The sequence below is a fragment of the Cheilinus undulatus genome, linkage group 15 (assembly GCF_018320785.1).
Source record: "Cheilinus undulatus linkage group 15, ASM1832078v1, whole genome shotgun sequence".
In the NCBI taxonomy this organism is placed as follows: Eukaryota; Metazoa; Chordata; class Actinopteri; order Labriformes; family Labridae; genus Cheilinus; species Cheilinus undulatus.
The window spans coordinates 38,797,469-38,814,429 of record NC_054879.1 but is presented as its reverse complement, the minus strand read 5'-3'; the positions used below and the strand labels follow the sequence as shown (position 1 = coordinate 38,814,429).

General features: G+C 41.2%; 1 protein-coding gene across 1 annotated transcript; it reads right to left on the bottom strand.

Annotated features, from left to right (window-relative positions):
• Window positions 1-4,424: 4,424 nt before the first annotated feature.
• LOC121522988 (nectin-1-like) lies at window positions 4,425-15,611 on the bottom strand. The gene is made up of 3 exons (XM_041807698.1): window positions 15,337-15,611; window positions 5,825-6,166; window positions 4,425-5,726 (listed from the first exon to the last, which is right to left on the bottom strand). Exons 1-3 carry the CDS (start codon window positions 15,407-15,409, stop codon window positions 5,347-5,349), a joined length of 795 nt encoding a protein of 264 aa, XP_041663632.1. The 5' UTR covers window positions 15,410-15,611; the 3' UTR covers window positions 4,425-5,346.
• Window positions 15,612-16,961: the final 1,350 nt, after the last annotated feature.

Below are 16,961 nucleotides of genomic sequence, written 5' to 3'. Positions count from 1 at the left end.
GTCACGAGACCAAACGTCACCGTCAGGGTCGCCAGGTTGCCAGGTCTATGTGGCAAAACAAGCCCAATGGCTGATAAAAACTAGCCCAAAACAAGCCCAGTGCTGAAATTCAAAATAATACAGTTAAAACCTCTGCCAAACTGCATACATTGCTTGATTGTCTGCAGACATTCTGCTTTTCTGTGCTTGGCTTGCATGTCTGTGTGCCATGTTCCATGTTTTCCTGCCTCTCTGCAGCTTGTTTTAGTTGTACCTGAGTGTAAATAGAGTAGTTTTTCTGCTACAGATACTAAATACTCATACACAAGACACAGAGGCGCAACTAGCTACTTTCTGAGGGGTATGCAGATACATCACAACCCCCCCAGCTTAGAACTATGAGAAGCTTTTCAAGGAGCTGATGAATCATGGGTGTCTGGGTATTTATATTTCATATTTGGACATTTACTGTAGTTCTGTGACTCTGTTAACTTAAAGGGATGCTTTCTATTTTTTTCCTCTAATTTTTTTTGTAATTAAAATTTTTAGTGCTTTTTACATCAACAGCAAGACAAAAGCCAGAAGAATTTGGTAACACACATTGTACAATCCCCACTAAGGGTGGTACTTAAACGAACAACAAACAAACAAACAAACAACCCCCCCCCAAAAAAAACAAAAAAAACAAAAAAAAAAACAAAGCAAAACAAAACAAAGGCCACTCTTTGATACAAGTTGTCCATAGTCCCCCATTTCCTTAACTAAACAATCTGTTTACATGTCCATTTCATTAACTAACATAATCTGGTTACAAATCTATATATATATATCGAGGAATATTGATACATATTAAGAGGTATATCTCCTTACATACTAATATTAGTTTGCCTCATTATTACTTAACTTTTCCTTTATCCTACTTCCCCCCCCCTTTCTTTTCTTTATCAAAGCATGTATGTTTCAAATGACCGTTTCCTGTACCCTCTCACATGGTCTTAAATCCCTAATATAAGCCATAAATGCTTTCCATGTCTGACTGTGGTTTTTTTTGGGTATCACTTAATCTAGCAATCATATTTTCAAAAGCCGCTGTTTCTGTCATAACTTTCAACCACTCTGTGATCTCTGGCTTCTGTGGATTCTTCCAGTTACGCAGAATAATCCTGGCTGCTACCATACATCCTGTTATTACCAGTGCTGACTCTGCTTTCGTAACACCTACAGGTATTATAGATTTGCCCTGGTCCTCTAAATGGCTAAAACCGGCCCTGCCTCACGCCTGCAGCTCCCCCTCACAGATCCTTCTGCTCTACCATTTCATTTTTCTTTCATTTTTCTGTTTCTGCCCTTTGACAGTATTCATCTTTGGTACGTTTAAGATCAAATCAAACACCCACGTTTGGACAAGTTTCACTCAGTTTTACATTGTTTTAAGATGTGATCCGTGTGTGGTTGGCTCGTTGATGATGATGCGTATCACAAAAGTCATCATCAAATACGAGTACGGGAGAGCATCGGCAGGAAATGACTGAAGAAATTGTTAAGACGAGGGCATCAGAAGCTTCAACACAAGACAGCACACCGTTATGAAGGTGTAGCCCTCCTTTCTTGAATGGTTCCCTTTTCCAGTCTCCTCTGGGAGTAGGTGATCAACGGGCTACAGGTTTATTCCACAGTGGTCTTTATTTGGCTCCAATAGACACCAAGACGGCCTAACAGTACAGCGTTCTCTCGTCAGACGTGCTCACAGATACCCGAGTAACAACTCACACCGTCCCATCGTTTTTACGTCCCTCCTGAAACTACGACTGGTAGGAACTAATCTTTACAACAATAGAAAAGGGACTTATATAGTAACTTACATATTATACGTGTAATCAGAGACCTGCCTCTGTTATTGATCACACCGTTTACACATGCACAAACAGCTGTTAAACACAGAACATGCAGACTCGAAATAATTTCACCCCCATCGCTTTGGCGCCCCTATAGGGCGGCGCCCATTTGCGCCATATAGTGCATACCCACTTTTTGCGCCACTGACAAGACATAAAAAATGGGTCTGCTCAACCTGCGGACAACAAAATCTACCCACGGCAGTACGTTAAAAGCAGAGCACGTGAGCGGAGTGGAGCGATGAGATTTCCCTCTCCTCCCTCACAGAGCTGTGTCCTTGCGGCCGCTCGTCCGCTCAGAGGGGATTCACGCTGCTCCGCTCATTATCGCTCCACCTTCTACTCAAATTTCTACCAGCTTCACTCCAATCACTCACCGCTCACTCAACAAAAACACGGAAGCGCATTACCATTACTATCTTCTCGGTTTCAGACAATGGGAAATACTGATGTTTTTAAAAAATGACGATGGTGTTAATATTAGTATATCAACACTGTGAAGGCATCTCAAGTCTCTCGGATTATTCCGGCAGAAAGCCCAGTCTGACGTGCTGGATGTCGCTGTCTCTCTGCAGGAGCAGTGAAACCAACACGAGATGCTTCACGAATACAAATTCTTGCAGATGCATTCTGGGTGAGACATGCTTCAGACGCATGGTGTGAGCGGTACCGGAGCGAAATTGAAGCGGGATGGAGCGCAAGATAAGGTGCCGGTCCAGCTTTTTTGAAAAAACCGCTCCGCTCACATGCTCTGGTTAAAAGAAGCCCAATTCCGCGGGAAAACCGCAGACCTGGCAACCCTGGCCACCGTTGTGGCGTGTGCATCAGAGGCCGTGGATATATCGAATTTCACCATTCCACTGGTCATTCTGTTTCTTTGAGGATCTCTACAGTCGAAATAACGAAATAGGTTAAACAATCATTTCTTAAGTTTAATTTCTTTAAGAACTTTTAATTTGATTTAGTCTTTATTACTAACCAATATATATGTACATTTACTATATTAATATTGCCTGTATTTTCCTCTTTTGAATAAAGAATACTTCTAGGAAACACTGCTTGTTCCATTTATTTAAAAATCATGTGCAAAAGGTATTACATCATTCCCCAGTTGTCTCAACGACTGAACCATGGAAGGACTTCAGATGGAGCAAAACATCTTCAAAAAAGTAACAAGAACAAACACAAAGCATGTTGAAAAGCCAAAACCGAGATCACAAGTAAATCAAGATCTATAAACATGTCTGCTTAGAGCTTCCATACATTACCAACATTTTTTACCACATTGTTTTTTTAAGACACACATTCATGTTAGAAATCACTGAACAATCCGTTGTGCAATCCATTTTAGGCCCTGAGCCACCAGTTGAGATCTACTGCTTTCACATTGATATACAGAGTCAACATCAGCAAGAATTACAGCACACAATCATTCAAGTTTTGTGATTAACACCAAACACCATACTTACTTCAAATCAGTGTTTTGATTACAACAAGGCTGTTTTTAAAGCTACATCTTAAAGTTAATACTACACAAGGTTGTTATAAATTATGTTAATTATTGTTGAGTAAATTACTGTGCAAAGACTGCAACAATAAAAGGGACTTTTAAAAGTGTTCGGGAGGATGTGCTGACACAATGTTCTGTTTCTAATCTTGAATCCTACTAGCAATAGCAACAACAAAAACAAACTTTGGTAATGTATGAACCAAATTAAAGCTACTTTCACATTCAAACATACAAATAAAGCACATCTACATAACATAAAGTACATTCAAACATTGTCTGCAACACCTAGTTAAGTAAAAAAACACAATTACTGTATCTTAAAGGCATTAAGTGCTTTGTGTCATACTTTAAAAAGTGCTGGAGGTGCATGGAATCGATTTGCTTGGTCTAAACAGATGTGACTGAGCTTTCAGTAACCAAAGCCAACCTGAGTGATACAGCTCATTTGACCTCAGGCTGAGTTTGTTGGTTTCATTTTAGTCGCTAGCTTTAATTATCAAGACTACAGATGCTCTTGTGAAATTAGCACCCAGGACCAGAGTTTAATTTCTGTCCCTGAAAGATAGCTTTCATTTAGTTACTGACTTCATCCACACTACCTGAACTTAAAAAGTTAGATGAGGCAGTAAAACATGACATAATTCACAACATGGTTATGAAATGTTTGTTTCTTATTTGGATCCAAGAGGAACAATATAAAGTTGGAACAGAAGGCCCAGGATAGAGCTCTGTGGGACACCAGACTCAAACAGGAAATTAGTAGTGTGAGTCAAGTTGTGTCTGAGCGAGACTTATTCTCAGCTTGGATTAAATCATTAGAATAATATGCTAACTGGTGGGAAATTTCCTCATGTACAACACCAACAACAGTTTTTATTTTCATTTCATTATTTACTTACAATTTTCAATTTCAGTTTAGTTTTAATTAGTTTTTACTGCTGGTTTGTTAGTTTACTTTAGCTTTAATTGGGTAAAAATGCTTTGTTTTAGTTTAGTTTTTATTAGTTTTAGGTTTAGTTTTTTTTATATACATGTGAGGGCTAAGTGAACATCAAACATTTTTAAAAACATATTCTAACATGGTACTCTTTACTTATCATTTTATTAATTTAAAGATGATGTTTGAATACAACTCCAGACATAGAACTATCAATGTATGAAGTCTTTCCCAATCAAATCAGGCCATTTTACATGCCCCAGACTTGGGTGTAGGTGCCAGTTAGTATGGCTGTGTCAAAGAATAAAACAAAAGATTTTTTGTCTCCAGATTTATTTTATTTTACTTAGTTTTGTATGTGCACTATGCAGTTTTGGTTAGTTTTCTTTTTTTTTTTTGGTAAAGCTTGGCTTTTACTTAGTTTCAGTTAATTAAAAAGTTTTTAGAATTTTAGTTTTAGGTATTTAGTTACTTTTAGTTAAGTACAATAACCTTGATTATCTGATAAATTAAATCAAATTAGTAACTCATCTTTAATCACCTGCTTTTATGCAGTCTGATGATGCCCCTTAATATAACTACTTGCACTCTAACACTATTTTAGCATTCCCTTCTACATTTATCAGTTTTTTTCACTTTTATACGCTGCAATTTTGAATGCACTATAAGCAATGTGCATTACTGCTTTTTACTGTTCTCTGTAACACCTGCTGCTAGTCATGCAAATCAAATACTGCCACCTCTGTAAAGCTCTGAAGGTCAACTAATATTGTTTTTATAGCTGCTACATCTGTAAAATTATATCTTGATGATAACATGCTATAAATAAAACCATTCTGAAACACTTTTGAAAGGTTTGTTGGTAGCCGTTAGTGAATATAGGTCAATTGATGGGGTCCATTTTTGGAATAAAGTTTGTTAGATCAACCTTTGGAGATGAGTTCAATTCTAGCCAGTCAGCAATTAAGTGATCAATTTCATAGGGTGGTTCGAAAATAAACTAAATACTATTGTTCTGTGTCTCCTTAAAAATTGCATCCAAACATCATAAATGTGGCACTGAACAAAAATATAATGCTGGGCCTTTGGGGATGTGCAGAGCCTGCCACCTCAATGACGAAGGACAAGGTCTTTCCTCTTTTCAAAGCAGAACTATTGATGACACACTGGACTGAATGATGGCGGATGTCACTGGAAGGCACTCCAACCAGCGAGCTGACTGTGCTTGTTGTACCGTTGTCATGAAGGGTAGAGTCAGTAGTCACCCTCACTTTCTCACCCAGAGAGCCAGTGAGCCACCTCACCTCTGCAGGAGGTTTGGAGCAAGCAGCCGTGCAGGTAACAAGACTGACTTCCTCGTTACTGGAAGACAGATTAAAACCCTTCAGGTTTGTGACTGGAGGCACTAAAGGGAGACAGCAAACAAAGAGTTCTGGGTGAAAACATGTACATTTTATTACCACACAAACATAAAAAGTGAGGATCATTTTACATTCATCATACCAAGTATGTTTAGACGTATCTCTGTCTTAAGGTTCCCGCTGGGAAACAGGATAAAGATGCATGTGTAGGTGCCTTCATCATTCAGTTTGACATTAGATAACTGGAGAGATCCATTTTTGTCTGCAAAATTCCCAATAAACTTGAATCGACTGTCCCGCCCACTGACAAAATGTCCTCTCTTGGTAGACGACACAGAGAAGAAATTGTCATTCTGAGGTTTTCCTCTGGTCACTCTCTGCCACGAGATCTGGGTGAGAGTATCTGTTGTGTCACTGAGGTTACACGGTAGAACAGCGGTTCCTCCATGCACTGTTGTTGTACTTCCTCCAAAGATGTGGTGGGCTGGTTAGATGCACAAGATAAAGATCACTACTGAGAGCCACAACATAGCAAAATCATATCCACTCTTTCAAGTGTCCATGTGATTAAAGAACAAACTTTTCTATAATTTACATAATTTATTAATCTACATCATGTTCTCCAAACAAAAAGTAAGGAAATTTGTGTTTGCTAGATTATTTCTTTGTTGTAACAAGCTTTTTGGCAATAAATCTTATGTTGCTGGAAAGCCTATTTATTTCATTTTGAAATGGCACCACATTTGTAAGGAACATGCATTTGTGGGATGAGCAGCAGAGCTGAGTATGTGGGTTGTGCCCATGAAGAATTAAAATTCAAATCTTCTCCGCCAGTGCCTAACAGCTTGAATCTTGTTTGGAGTTGTTTGGTGAGTTGGATGATTCAAGTCTGGAGAAACAAGACATATTTGCAATTTATTCATGAAACAAATAGGAGCCTCAGTAGCGTGGGGAAGAACCATACACAGCCACAACAGCCTGGCCCCTCCTCTTCATAATGGTCACCAGCCTGGTCACACTCTTCTTTAGGATGGTATCCCATTCTTCAACCTGCATTTTTTGCAAGTCAGGCAATGTGGTTGTGTTGTGCTCTGGCACGAACATCACGCCCAAGCTGATCCCACAAGTGTTCAATGGGTATAGCGGCCGATCCATCCAAAATTAAAGCCGCTGCAGGCTAAGCACGGGAGTCAAAGTGAAGACGCGCACTCCTTACTTTATCGCACCAAACCCAGTTTATTTACATAGCGTTGCATCTTACCATTTAACAGCTTTGCCGAACAAAACCCGGTAATAGGCCAAACTTTAGTCAAGAACGTGCGGTCAACAGAAAATGTCCTCCCTGTGCTCACCCCACTCCAACTTTTAGCAGAAGCACCCCACAGGTGCACAGGTGAAGGTAAGTTAACTGATCACCACCGTGCCACCAATCACCACACCCACTAATCCGTGTGTAAACCAAAACCCACCTACACCCAAAGGCATCTCCAAACTTACATGTTTGGCTCCTACATTCCGGCCCCTAATTATGCTAAGCACTAATTACAAATCTTTCAGTTGTTTAGGAGACGGACATGCAATGTTAATACAGTCAATACTTTAAACAATGATCTTACAATGCATCTCAAGCCTGCAAAATGTTCTCAAAATAATGCAACCATTAGTTCATGTGTCCATGACAAAATGCAAATACATGTCCAAATCTTTGGACAAGGTTGCTGTAAGTCCTCACAGCTCTTCGGCCTCCTGAAGAAGGCACACCTTGGTGATTGGTCTGTCCAAATAACTAGTCCTTGTTTTGATGCGAACCCGGCGCACAAGTCCTCTTCTATCAGGCATCACTTCAATAATCTTCCCAGTCAACCACGAGTTGCGAGGTGCAGAGTCATCCACGATGACAACCAGATCTCCAGAAACGAAGTTCCTCCTGATACCCTGCCACTTCTGGCGCTCCTGAAGCCCTGGCAGGTACTCTTTGACTCAGCGCTTCCAGAACAGGTCGGACATGTACTGCACCTGTTTCCACCGACGACGAACATACATATCCTCCTTCTGAAACACCCCTGGTGGCAATGATGGCTTGGACTTGAGAAGCAATAGATGGTTAGGAGTAAGTGCTTCTAAGTCGTTGGGATCACTTGATGCCTTTGTTATGGGACGACTATTTACAATTGCCTCAGCCTCACAGAGAACAGTGTGCAGGCTCTCATCATCAAGACTTTGTGTTCTGATAACAGAATTTAACACCTTTCTCACTGACCTTATCAAACGCTCCCATACTCCCCCAAAGTGTGACCCAGTGGGAGGATTGAAAATCCACTGGATCTTCTTCTGAAGGAGCATGTTGTGTATCTGACTCTGATTCCATTTTTTTATGGCCTCCTTTAGTTCGCGTTCAGCCCCAACAAAGTTAGTACCATTATCTGAACGAATCTCCAACACCTGACCTCTTCTGGCTATAAATCGTCTGAGGGCATTGATGAAGGAATCAGTATCTAAAGAAGACATTAACTCAAGGTGTATGGCTCTCACAGCTAAACATGTGAAGATAACACCATACCTTTTCACTGTGGCCCTTCCTCTCTTAACCTCAAAAGGTCCAAAGCAATCAACTCCAACTCGGGTAAATGGAGGTTCATCAGGACAAACCCTGTCTAAGGGGAGATCAGCCATCTGCTGATACCCTGGTGTAGCATGTAACCTGTGACAGACAACACATTTTGATGTTATCCTCCTAATTGCAGTACTAGCACCTGGAATCCAATACCTTTCTCGAAGCTTAGAAAGCATGTGGTTGCATCCACCATGCCCTGTACTTTGATGTATATGACGCAAAATAAGATCAGCAATGTGGAGATCCTTGGTCAGTATTGCAGGATGCCTAGCTTCTGCTGGCATAACCGCTTTATTAAGCCTACCTCCAACTCTCACAATGCCCTCATCAAGTACAGGATTGAGCCTGTACAATTGGCTTTTCTGTTCACGCTTTCACCCTTCTGCAGACTAGATAACTCATCTGGAAACCTGCTTCTCTGACAATAACTGATGACTGCAGCTTCTGCATTATCAAGATCTTCAACTGAAAGGGGACCTCTGGCTACCTGTGCTTTGATAACCTGCATTTCTTCCTGCAGCTTATCCTCAACGTGCTCTTTCTCCAAACCAGATCCAACAAGAATGGCCTTTACCTGCCTTCTTTTCGGCAAATAAACAAAAGCATACTCCTAAACCTGAGCATCCAACCAACCATTTTCTTTAGATGGATCCAAGAGGAGAAGTGAGAAACAAATCTCATCACTGAGTCCATCTGCTCACTAGCTTGAGTGGAGTTCATAGACACAATTTTTCTGATCTCAGGATCCTCTAATGAAACATCTCCTGCATCATCAGGATCTACTGTGCACTGGAAATCAGGCTCTAACAGAAACTTTGGTCCTGACACCCAGTCATTTGTCTTAAGGAAAGATTCAACTTTGGCACCCCTAGATGCTAAATCTGCTGGATTGCTGGCTGATTTAACATACTTCCACTGAGATGAGTCTGATGAGGCAAGTATCTCAGAAACTCGATTTGCTACAAAACTTTTAAACCTCAAAGTTTTATTTCTGAGGTACTTGAGTACTGAAGTACTATCAGTCCAAAAAACAGAGTCCTGCAGCTGCATTCTCAGTTCTTTCCTCCACATCTTATCCATCCTGCTAGCAACCACTGCAGCTGTTAATTCCAAGCGGGGAATAGTGATGAACTTCAGTGGAGCCACACGTGCCTTACCCATCACAAAGGCGCAGTGAACCTGGTTATGAATGTTTCGCTGCAACAGATAAGACACTGTTCCGTACCCTTCCTCGCTTGCATCTGCAAAGTGGTGTAACTGAGATGAAACAACTTCTCCAAAATCTGGAGGTTTCAAACACCTGTTTACCTTAAATTCTGCAAGCAGATATAGTTCCTGCATCCAGGCTATCCACTCTTGTGCGGCAGTAGCCGGTAATGCATCATCCCAACCCTGTTGAATCCTACACAAGCTTTGGAGGATTTTCTTTGCACGTAGCACAACAGGTGCCAGAAAGCCTAAAGGATCATAAATAGAGCTGATGGTAGACAATATCCCTCTCTTAGTTAGAGGCCTGTTCTTGAGGGTAACTCTGAACTTAAAGGAATCTGACTCAATACACCAAAGCATACCCAACACTCTCTCCACTGGTAAAGTGTCGTTGTCTAGATCTAGATCCTTAACTTCTTTTGATCTCTCCTCTGGAGGTATAGCTGCGAGCACAGCACGTCTGTTACTTGCCCACTTGGTGAGCTGAAAACCTCCCTTGGAACACAGAGCACAGAGATCATGATACAGCTCCACTGCCTCTTCTTCAGAACGGACTGAAACAAGGCAGTCATCAACATAGAAATTGTGCAACACAGTGTTAATGACCTTTTCATTAAAATGTGTCTGATTATCTTCAGCACATTTCCTCAGTGCAAAGCTCGAACAACTTGGAGAGGATGTAGCTCCAAATGGATGTACGAGCATTCTATGCTCCACCAAATCCTGACCAAGGTCACCATTGGGCCACCAAAGAAACCTAAGTAGGTCAGTGTCTGAGTTTGACACTCTAACTTGATGGAACATGGCTTGAATGTCTGCCATCAGAACAACAGGCTCCTTTCTGAACCTTGTCATAACACCAACCAATGAGCTAGTCAGATCTGGGCCTTGAAGGAGTTGTGTGTTAAGAGATGTTCCTTGGAATGAAGCTGCACAGTCAAAAACAACCCTCAACTTTCCTTTCTGTGGGTGGTACACCCCATGGTGTGGGATATACCATACCTTACCATCACAACGACCCAGATCTTCAGCTGGCACCATCTCAGCATAGCCCATGGCAAGCAAATCATTCATGAAGTTGGTATAGTCAGTATGAAACTGACTGTCTTTGCTTAACCTTCTTTTAAGATTCAGAGCTCGTTGTTCCACAATCTTCCTGTTGTTAGGCATGCTAACCTTGCCTACTTTCACTGGTAAGCCAATGGTATAATGACCATCAACTAATGTAGCAGACTTTGTGACAGACTTCATAAAGTGCTGATCTTCTATTGACAAACTCAATTGTTCATCCTGAACACATTCTGGGAAATCAGCTTTCATCTGTTGTCCCCATAATTCATCAAGTCGTGCAACAGAGATTCTATTTACAGTGACATCAGTCTGGACATCTGTATTGTCATAGCTGCAGTCTCCTCTAAGAGGTCCATTTACAGTCCAGCCTAGCAGAGTTTTTACTGCATATGGTCCACCATCTTGACTCCTTACCACCTCCCATGGTTCTAAGGCCTTTGGAACATTGGCTCCGATCAAAAGATCAATACCTGAATGAATCTCTGTTATATTCAGGTGTCTCAAATGTGGCCATCTTTGAACATCCTCCTGTCGAGGAATGTTTCCTTGATTAACAGGCATGTTCTTTTGAGTAAACAGATCTGGTAGCTCACAGAAATTGTCTGTGTCCAGCCCAGCCACCTCCAAATCTGATACAACATGACTACCAACAACCATTTCTTGACTCATCGTCCGCAGTAAAATGCTCGTTCTTCTGCCTGAGAGATGCAACCTGTTCATGAGAGACTCAGTGCAGAATGATGCTGAGCTTCCAGGATCCAAGAAAGCATAAGTAACAAACACCTCATTATTTTTTTTAGATTTCACTCGAACTGGCAATATGGAGAGTGTACAATCTTTCTCCCCGGCCCCAGTAAGACCACTAGACTGTACAGACAACAAAGCACTACAACCTGTTAATTTTGCTTCCTTACTGACCTGTAATTTTTCCTTTTCTCTTGAGTGGACATGCAACATAGTGGGATGCTTCAAATTGCACACTTTACAAGAAAGACGTTTCTTGCAATCTTTACTTCTGTGCCCAATGCACAAACAACCAAAACACACTCCATTATCTTTAAGAAACAACAACTTTTCACTGTGTGTTTTCTTCTCCAATAGAAGACACAGATCCAAAGTATGTCCAGCTCCACAATACAGGCAAACATTTACAACAGGTGGTCTTCTTTCTGTTTTTGTTGTGGCTTCAACTTCATTTTTCATAGCTGTAACAGTAGTGGCAAAGCTACTGGATTTTGCCTTGAAACTCTGTTGATTTTGAGAGTTTTTTGCCAGCTTCCTTGCTGCTGGAGAGTCCTGAATATCTCCGAACAGCGGGTCACTAAGTATCTTAACCTGCCCCTCAACAAACACAACAATGTCACCAAAATTAACTTTACGACAAAATCGTTTCTGCGTGTCAAAAACAACATTCCTCCATTGATCTCGGAGCTTGTATGGTAATTTCTTTATGACAGCTTGCATATTAGCAGGAACATTCAGGTCATGCATGGAATCTATTTCACTCATTGTGTTACAGCATCCTCTCAACAAGAAGCTGAACGACTGCAGTGTCTTCAAATCTTCTGATTTGATTGCTGGAAATGTTAAAATCTTTTCCATGTATGCAGAAGCTATCTTCACAGAGTTTCCAAAATGTTCTTGAAGCAGGGATTTTGCATTGGCATAACCAAGATCATCAGGCATAAACTGACAGCTTTTGACAAGCTCTCTGGGCTGCCCCCTGGTGTACTGCTCAAGAAAATAAAGACAGTCTTTAGCACTCCGGGTCTTCTGTTCAATGCAATGCTCAAAGGATCTAATGAAGGTCTGATATTGTAAAGGATCTCCATCAAAAATCTGGATTTCTCGCCTCAGAAGGAATGACAGAGACTGCTGTTGGACCAGTAAGGCTGTAATTTCATTCTGTTTTTCCAACACTGTTATCAAGTTATGATTATCAGAAGCTCTTTGTAGTATGGGTGAAGGATCTGGCTTCACATCAAACTGGTGACAAGACTGATTACCAATCTGAAGTGTCTGGCCTGATGTCGTAGCCTGAGGCTGAAACCTCACATCATACACCTTAGGTCTAGCATCTAAGCGTGAATGCTGCTGTTCAACTGCAGAGGTGCCCTGAAACAACTGTGCCCCAGCCACAGGTACAAGTGTCTCGGCATCAGTATTCAAAACTTTTTGTCCTTCCCTCTCAAAGTACGAATTCATGCCGTCTGAATTGACACAAACTGCACTTGATGTTCTGGATCCCTCAGAAGCTCTGAACACATTAACTTTAGCCATCGATGCAGCTATTTCTGTCTCTAAATCAAGTTGTTCCTTCCTTTTCCTAAGCTGTTCTTCCTGCTCTTCCAGAGCATGTTTATCCTTCAAAAGTTTTTGGCGAACAACAAGTGCAGCCATCTCTGCCTCAGCCTTGAGACGAGCTGATGAAGTGGATGAAACAGCTGATCTACCACCTGCTGAACTCCTTTTCCTAGATGTTCTACTTCCAATGTTAGAAATACTATCACTGGGATTGACATCATCAACAGTGACAGCAATGTCCACATTAACATTAGAAGGCCTAGAGACACAAGACTCTTCAATGACATTTTGTTCTGTTAATGGAAAACAGGGTACATCACATTGTGCTTGTTCAGAAATGCTATGTGTTTCCTGAGCTGCCTGATTAGTTTGAACATTTATATCAGAAAGCCATTTTTTTACATCTTCAATAAACTCCTTATTAAATCTGTTTATACTGGAGAACCAAGAATTTTGCTTTTCCTGTTCTTCAGCTGGAAGCAAAGCAATCACAGATTCATGCAAAGCACAAGATTCCTTAGACAAGGCACATAAAGTTTCTAAATGTGATTGGACACTGAGAACATGGTCTTCAGTTTGCATAAGCTCTTTGATAGTTTTAATTAAACTTTTGATTTTATTTATCTTTGTCTTTCGTTCTGCTTGAAGTTTTACAACTTGACATTCTAATGCCTTTGCAGTAAGCTTTGATTGTCTTTTTTGAACATTTTCTAAGTTTAAATCAGAAGACTCCATCTTTAATTCAGAAATCTATTTTCTGATTCCAAAATGATCATTTTTATCATTCAAAAATATATCCATTCACAAAAAGCATCCAAATCACAGCGCCAAATAACAAGAACGTAACTTCACACGTTTTTCAAAGCCTCTACCTAATGAGAGGATAAGAGAGATTAAATTTATTCCCCCTAAACTGCCTGACAAAATCTATCTAAACTCACCCTAGTCTTCTGTGCATACTAGCGGCGGGTGCTGATGTACTAATATACCGATAGCCTCATGAGAGACGGACTGTCTCACACAAGAACTACGGCTGTACCCCCACAAGCCTTGATACTTATACCGCTTGACGCACGAAAAACAACAAACGGCTGAAAAACAACAAACCAATACAGCCGCCTTGTGCGGCTGTATCACTTTACCTATCAGGGGAATGCAGTTACTCTACTCTCTCATGCTGCATGTGTGTGTATGTGACCATACCTCAGTCCCGGTGGCTGTGCTGCTGGTTTTATGAATGAATGCCCGCAGCTGTGCGTAAATTGACACTCCAATAGCGTCGAACAGCATGCTTCACTTACTGGCTCGAAGCGTTCCTTGATGGTCCCGAGAATACAAAGTTAACAAAACGTACCTCAACACTTCGAAACATACCGACTTTCTGTTGACAATATAGCGGCCGATCCATCCAAAATTAAAGCCGCTGCAGGCTAAGCACGGGAGTCAAAGTGAAGACGCGCACTCCTTACTTTATCGCACCAAACCCAGTTTATTTACATAGCGTTGCATCTTACCATTTAACAGCTTTGCCGAACAAAACCCGGTAATAGGCCAAACTTTAGTCAAGAACGTGCGGTCAACAGAAAATGTCCTCCCTGTGCTCACCCCACTCCAACTTTTAGCAGAAGCACCCCACAGGTGCACAGGTGAAGGTAAGTTAACTGATCACCACCGTGCCACCAATCACCACACCCACTAATCCGTGTGTAAACCAAAACCCACCTACACCCAAAGGCATCTCCAAACTTACATGTTTGGCTCCTACAATGGGGTTAAGGTCAGGACTGCTAATAGGCCATTCCCTCCTTTCCTCTCCCAAATTCTGGCGATAGTCTCCGATAAACCTTGTTCTGTGAGGGCGAGCATTGTCATCTAGGAGGAAAGAGTTTGGTCCCAGACTGTGAAGATATGGGATTGCCACTGGTTGCAAAATCTCAGCCCCATATCACTGCATGGAAATTGACAGGCACCAGTCAGGCACCCAATTGTTAGCACACAGGGGTACCAGAAGTTCAAAGCAAGAGCCAGTAACAACAGCAAAATGAGCATTTGGCAGTAGCAGAGAGGATTTGGCACATTTTTCATTGGTGCAACCCACATACTCAGCTCTGCTGCTCACCCCACAAATGCATGTTCCTGACAAATGTGACCCCATTTAAAAGGGAAATAAACAGGCCTTACAACGATATATTTATTGCCAGCAAGCATTATAACAACAAAAAACTAATCTACCAAACACAAATTTCCTTACTTTTAGGATAAAAATCATAAATGAATCACTTAAAAATCTTTTGCAAATGTCAGGGTACATTTAGAAAAAAAAGTACATAAACAACTCAGAGTTTTAATGATTTCGAGTGAAATACCCGTTATTTTCCTCATTTGTTAGTTCAGTCTTACTAGAGAAGTTAGTCAAGAACCAGCAGGTGTTTTAACCGAACAAAGCCAGTACTTACCGTTTGTAACCGTGCTTGCAATCACCGTTAACACTGTTAAATACATCGCCGTGCTTCTGGTAGGCTTGCCCATAACTTCAATTCAAAAGTGTACGTAAGATAGCGACCCATGTGTGATCCGCTTCTCTTCTCCAGCATCTTCTCCTACTAACTACACGAGACAAAAACGTCACCGTGGTGCATTCCCTATCGTAGGAATATAGAGCTTCACCATCCACGGCCACTGGTCTGCCTGCTGTTACTCTGAGGACCCAGTCGGTAACCTGACACGTTCATCTGGAAAACCCCCCACATACAGCATTGGGAAACGGCAGAGCCTTTGAAGAAAAAAAAAAAAAAGAACCAAAAAACTCAGAGGGTGATTGGATGAACGTTCTGTCAGCCACATCTTTACGGGCCAATCAGAGCAACAAAACACGTGACGTGTTAGTCTCCACCAAGGTGCGCGTGCGCAACTACCGAGGAATAAACTCCATAGGTCTTTCTCATTTCACGTTTTGGTATCCTTCCTTCCTCCGTCGTTCCCTCGCGTCGTAGCTCCACCCACCCAGGAGTTAAAAGAGAGATGCGAGGAAGCGAGAGGAGGCACAACTTAGTGAATGAGAAATCCCTCACTTCAAAGCCTCAGTCTGAGTGACGTCAGGTACTGATGATGGGCTGATTCACCCTCATAGCCCAAACATTAGCAGACCCGTATTTAAAATAATTTCAAAAACCTTTATGATGACTCACCATAAAAATGGTAAAACAAATCCGACATGAAATTTCTCAAGTAAAGCATTCTTTATTTTTACAAATCTGATCATCAGTGGAATTACTTTAGTTTATAGACTTAATCATTTAACCATTGTTGATACCCTCATCTATGGAGCCTACAGATCCATGTCATTAGGTGATAACTGAGGCTCTCTTATACATAATCTGTAATATGGTCAATAATTCACCACAGAGCTCTCGGACTTCATACTGTTTTTAATAGATTTTAATTACTGTAGTGCTCATGTCAGCTGCCCCAGAGACTATGGTTGAAAATTAGCCAATTTGGCTAAACCAGCATATTTACAGTAATGTTAATTAATGTGCACTGTCTCTGTATTTTAAACCAAAAAATAAATAAAAATAAATGATTTTTTTTTCAGTTAAATAGGAACAATAAACAATTTACACCTTAGTGAGGCTGTGATTCTGTACGATTATATAATCCTGCAAGTTGTTTAGTGCATAAACATATCTATCATTAAATCGATCTTTGTTTAAGGGTTTTATTTCAAGCAAATACGTGCTGTAAGAATAAAAACACAGTCATAAACAGTACAGAGGTGTGTTTTTTCTGGATGATATTGCGCCTCCAAACACATTGCCCCTTTGGTAAAAAGACTTATGCATAGGATAGATGGGTGTTTCCTCGGTCTGAGCTCCTTCAGCCTCCTCTCTCCTCCATCCTCGCCTCCTCCAGGTGCATTTAAGTGGAAGATTGGAAGATCCATCATCATGGTGGAGGGAGAACGATTTCCAGGTCAGTCCAGGAGAGAAGAGGTGAGGATGGACAAAACTTTGAAATGAAAAGCACCCCTTATAGAACAGCATAACGCAAACCATGGCGACTAGAGACATGTCAGTACCCG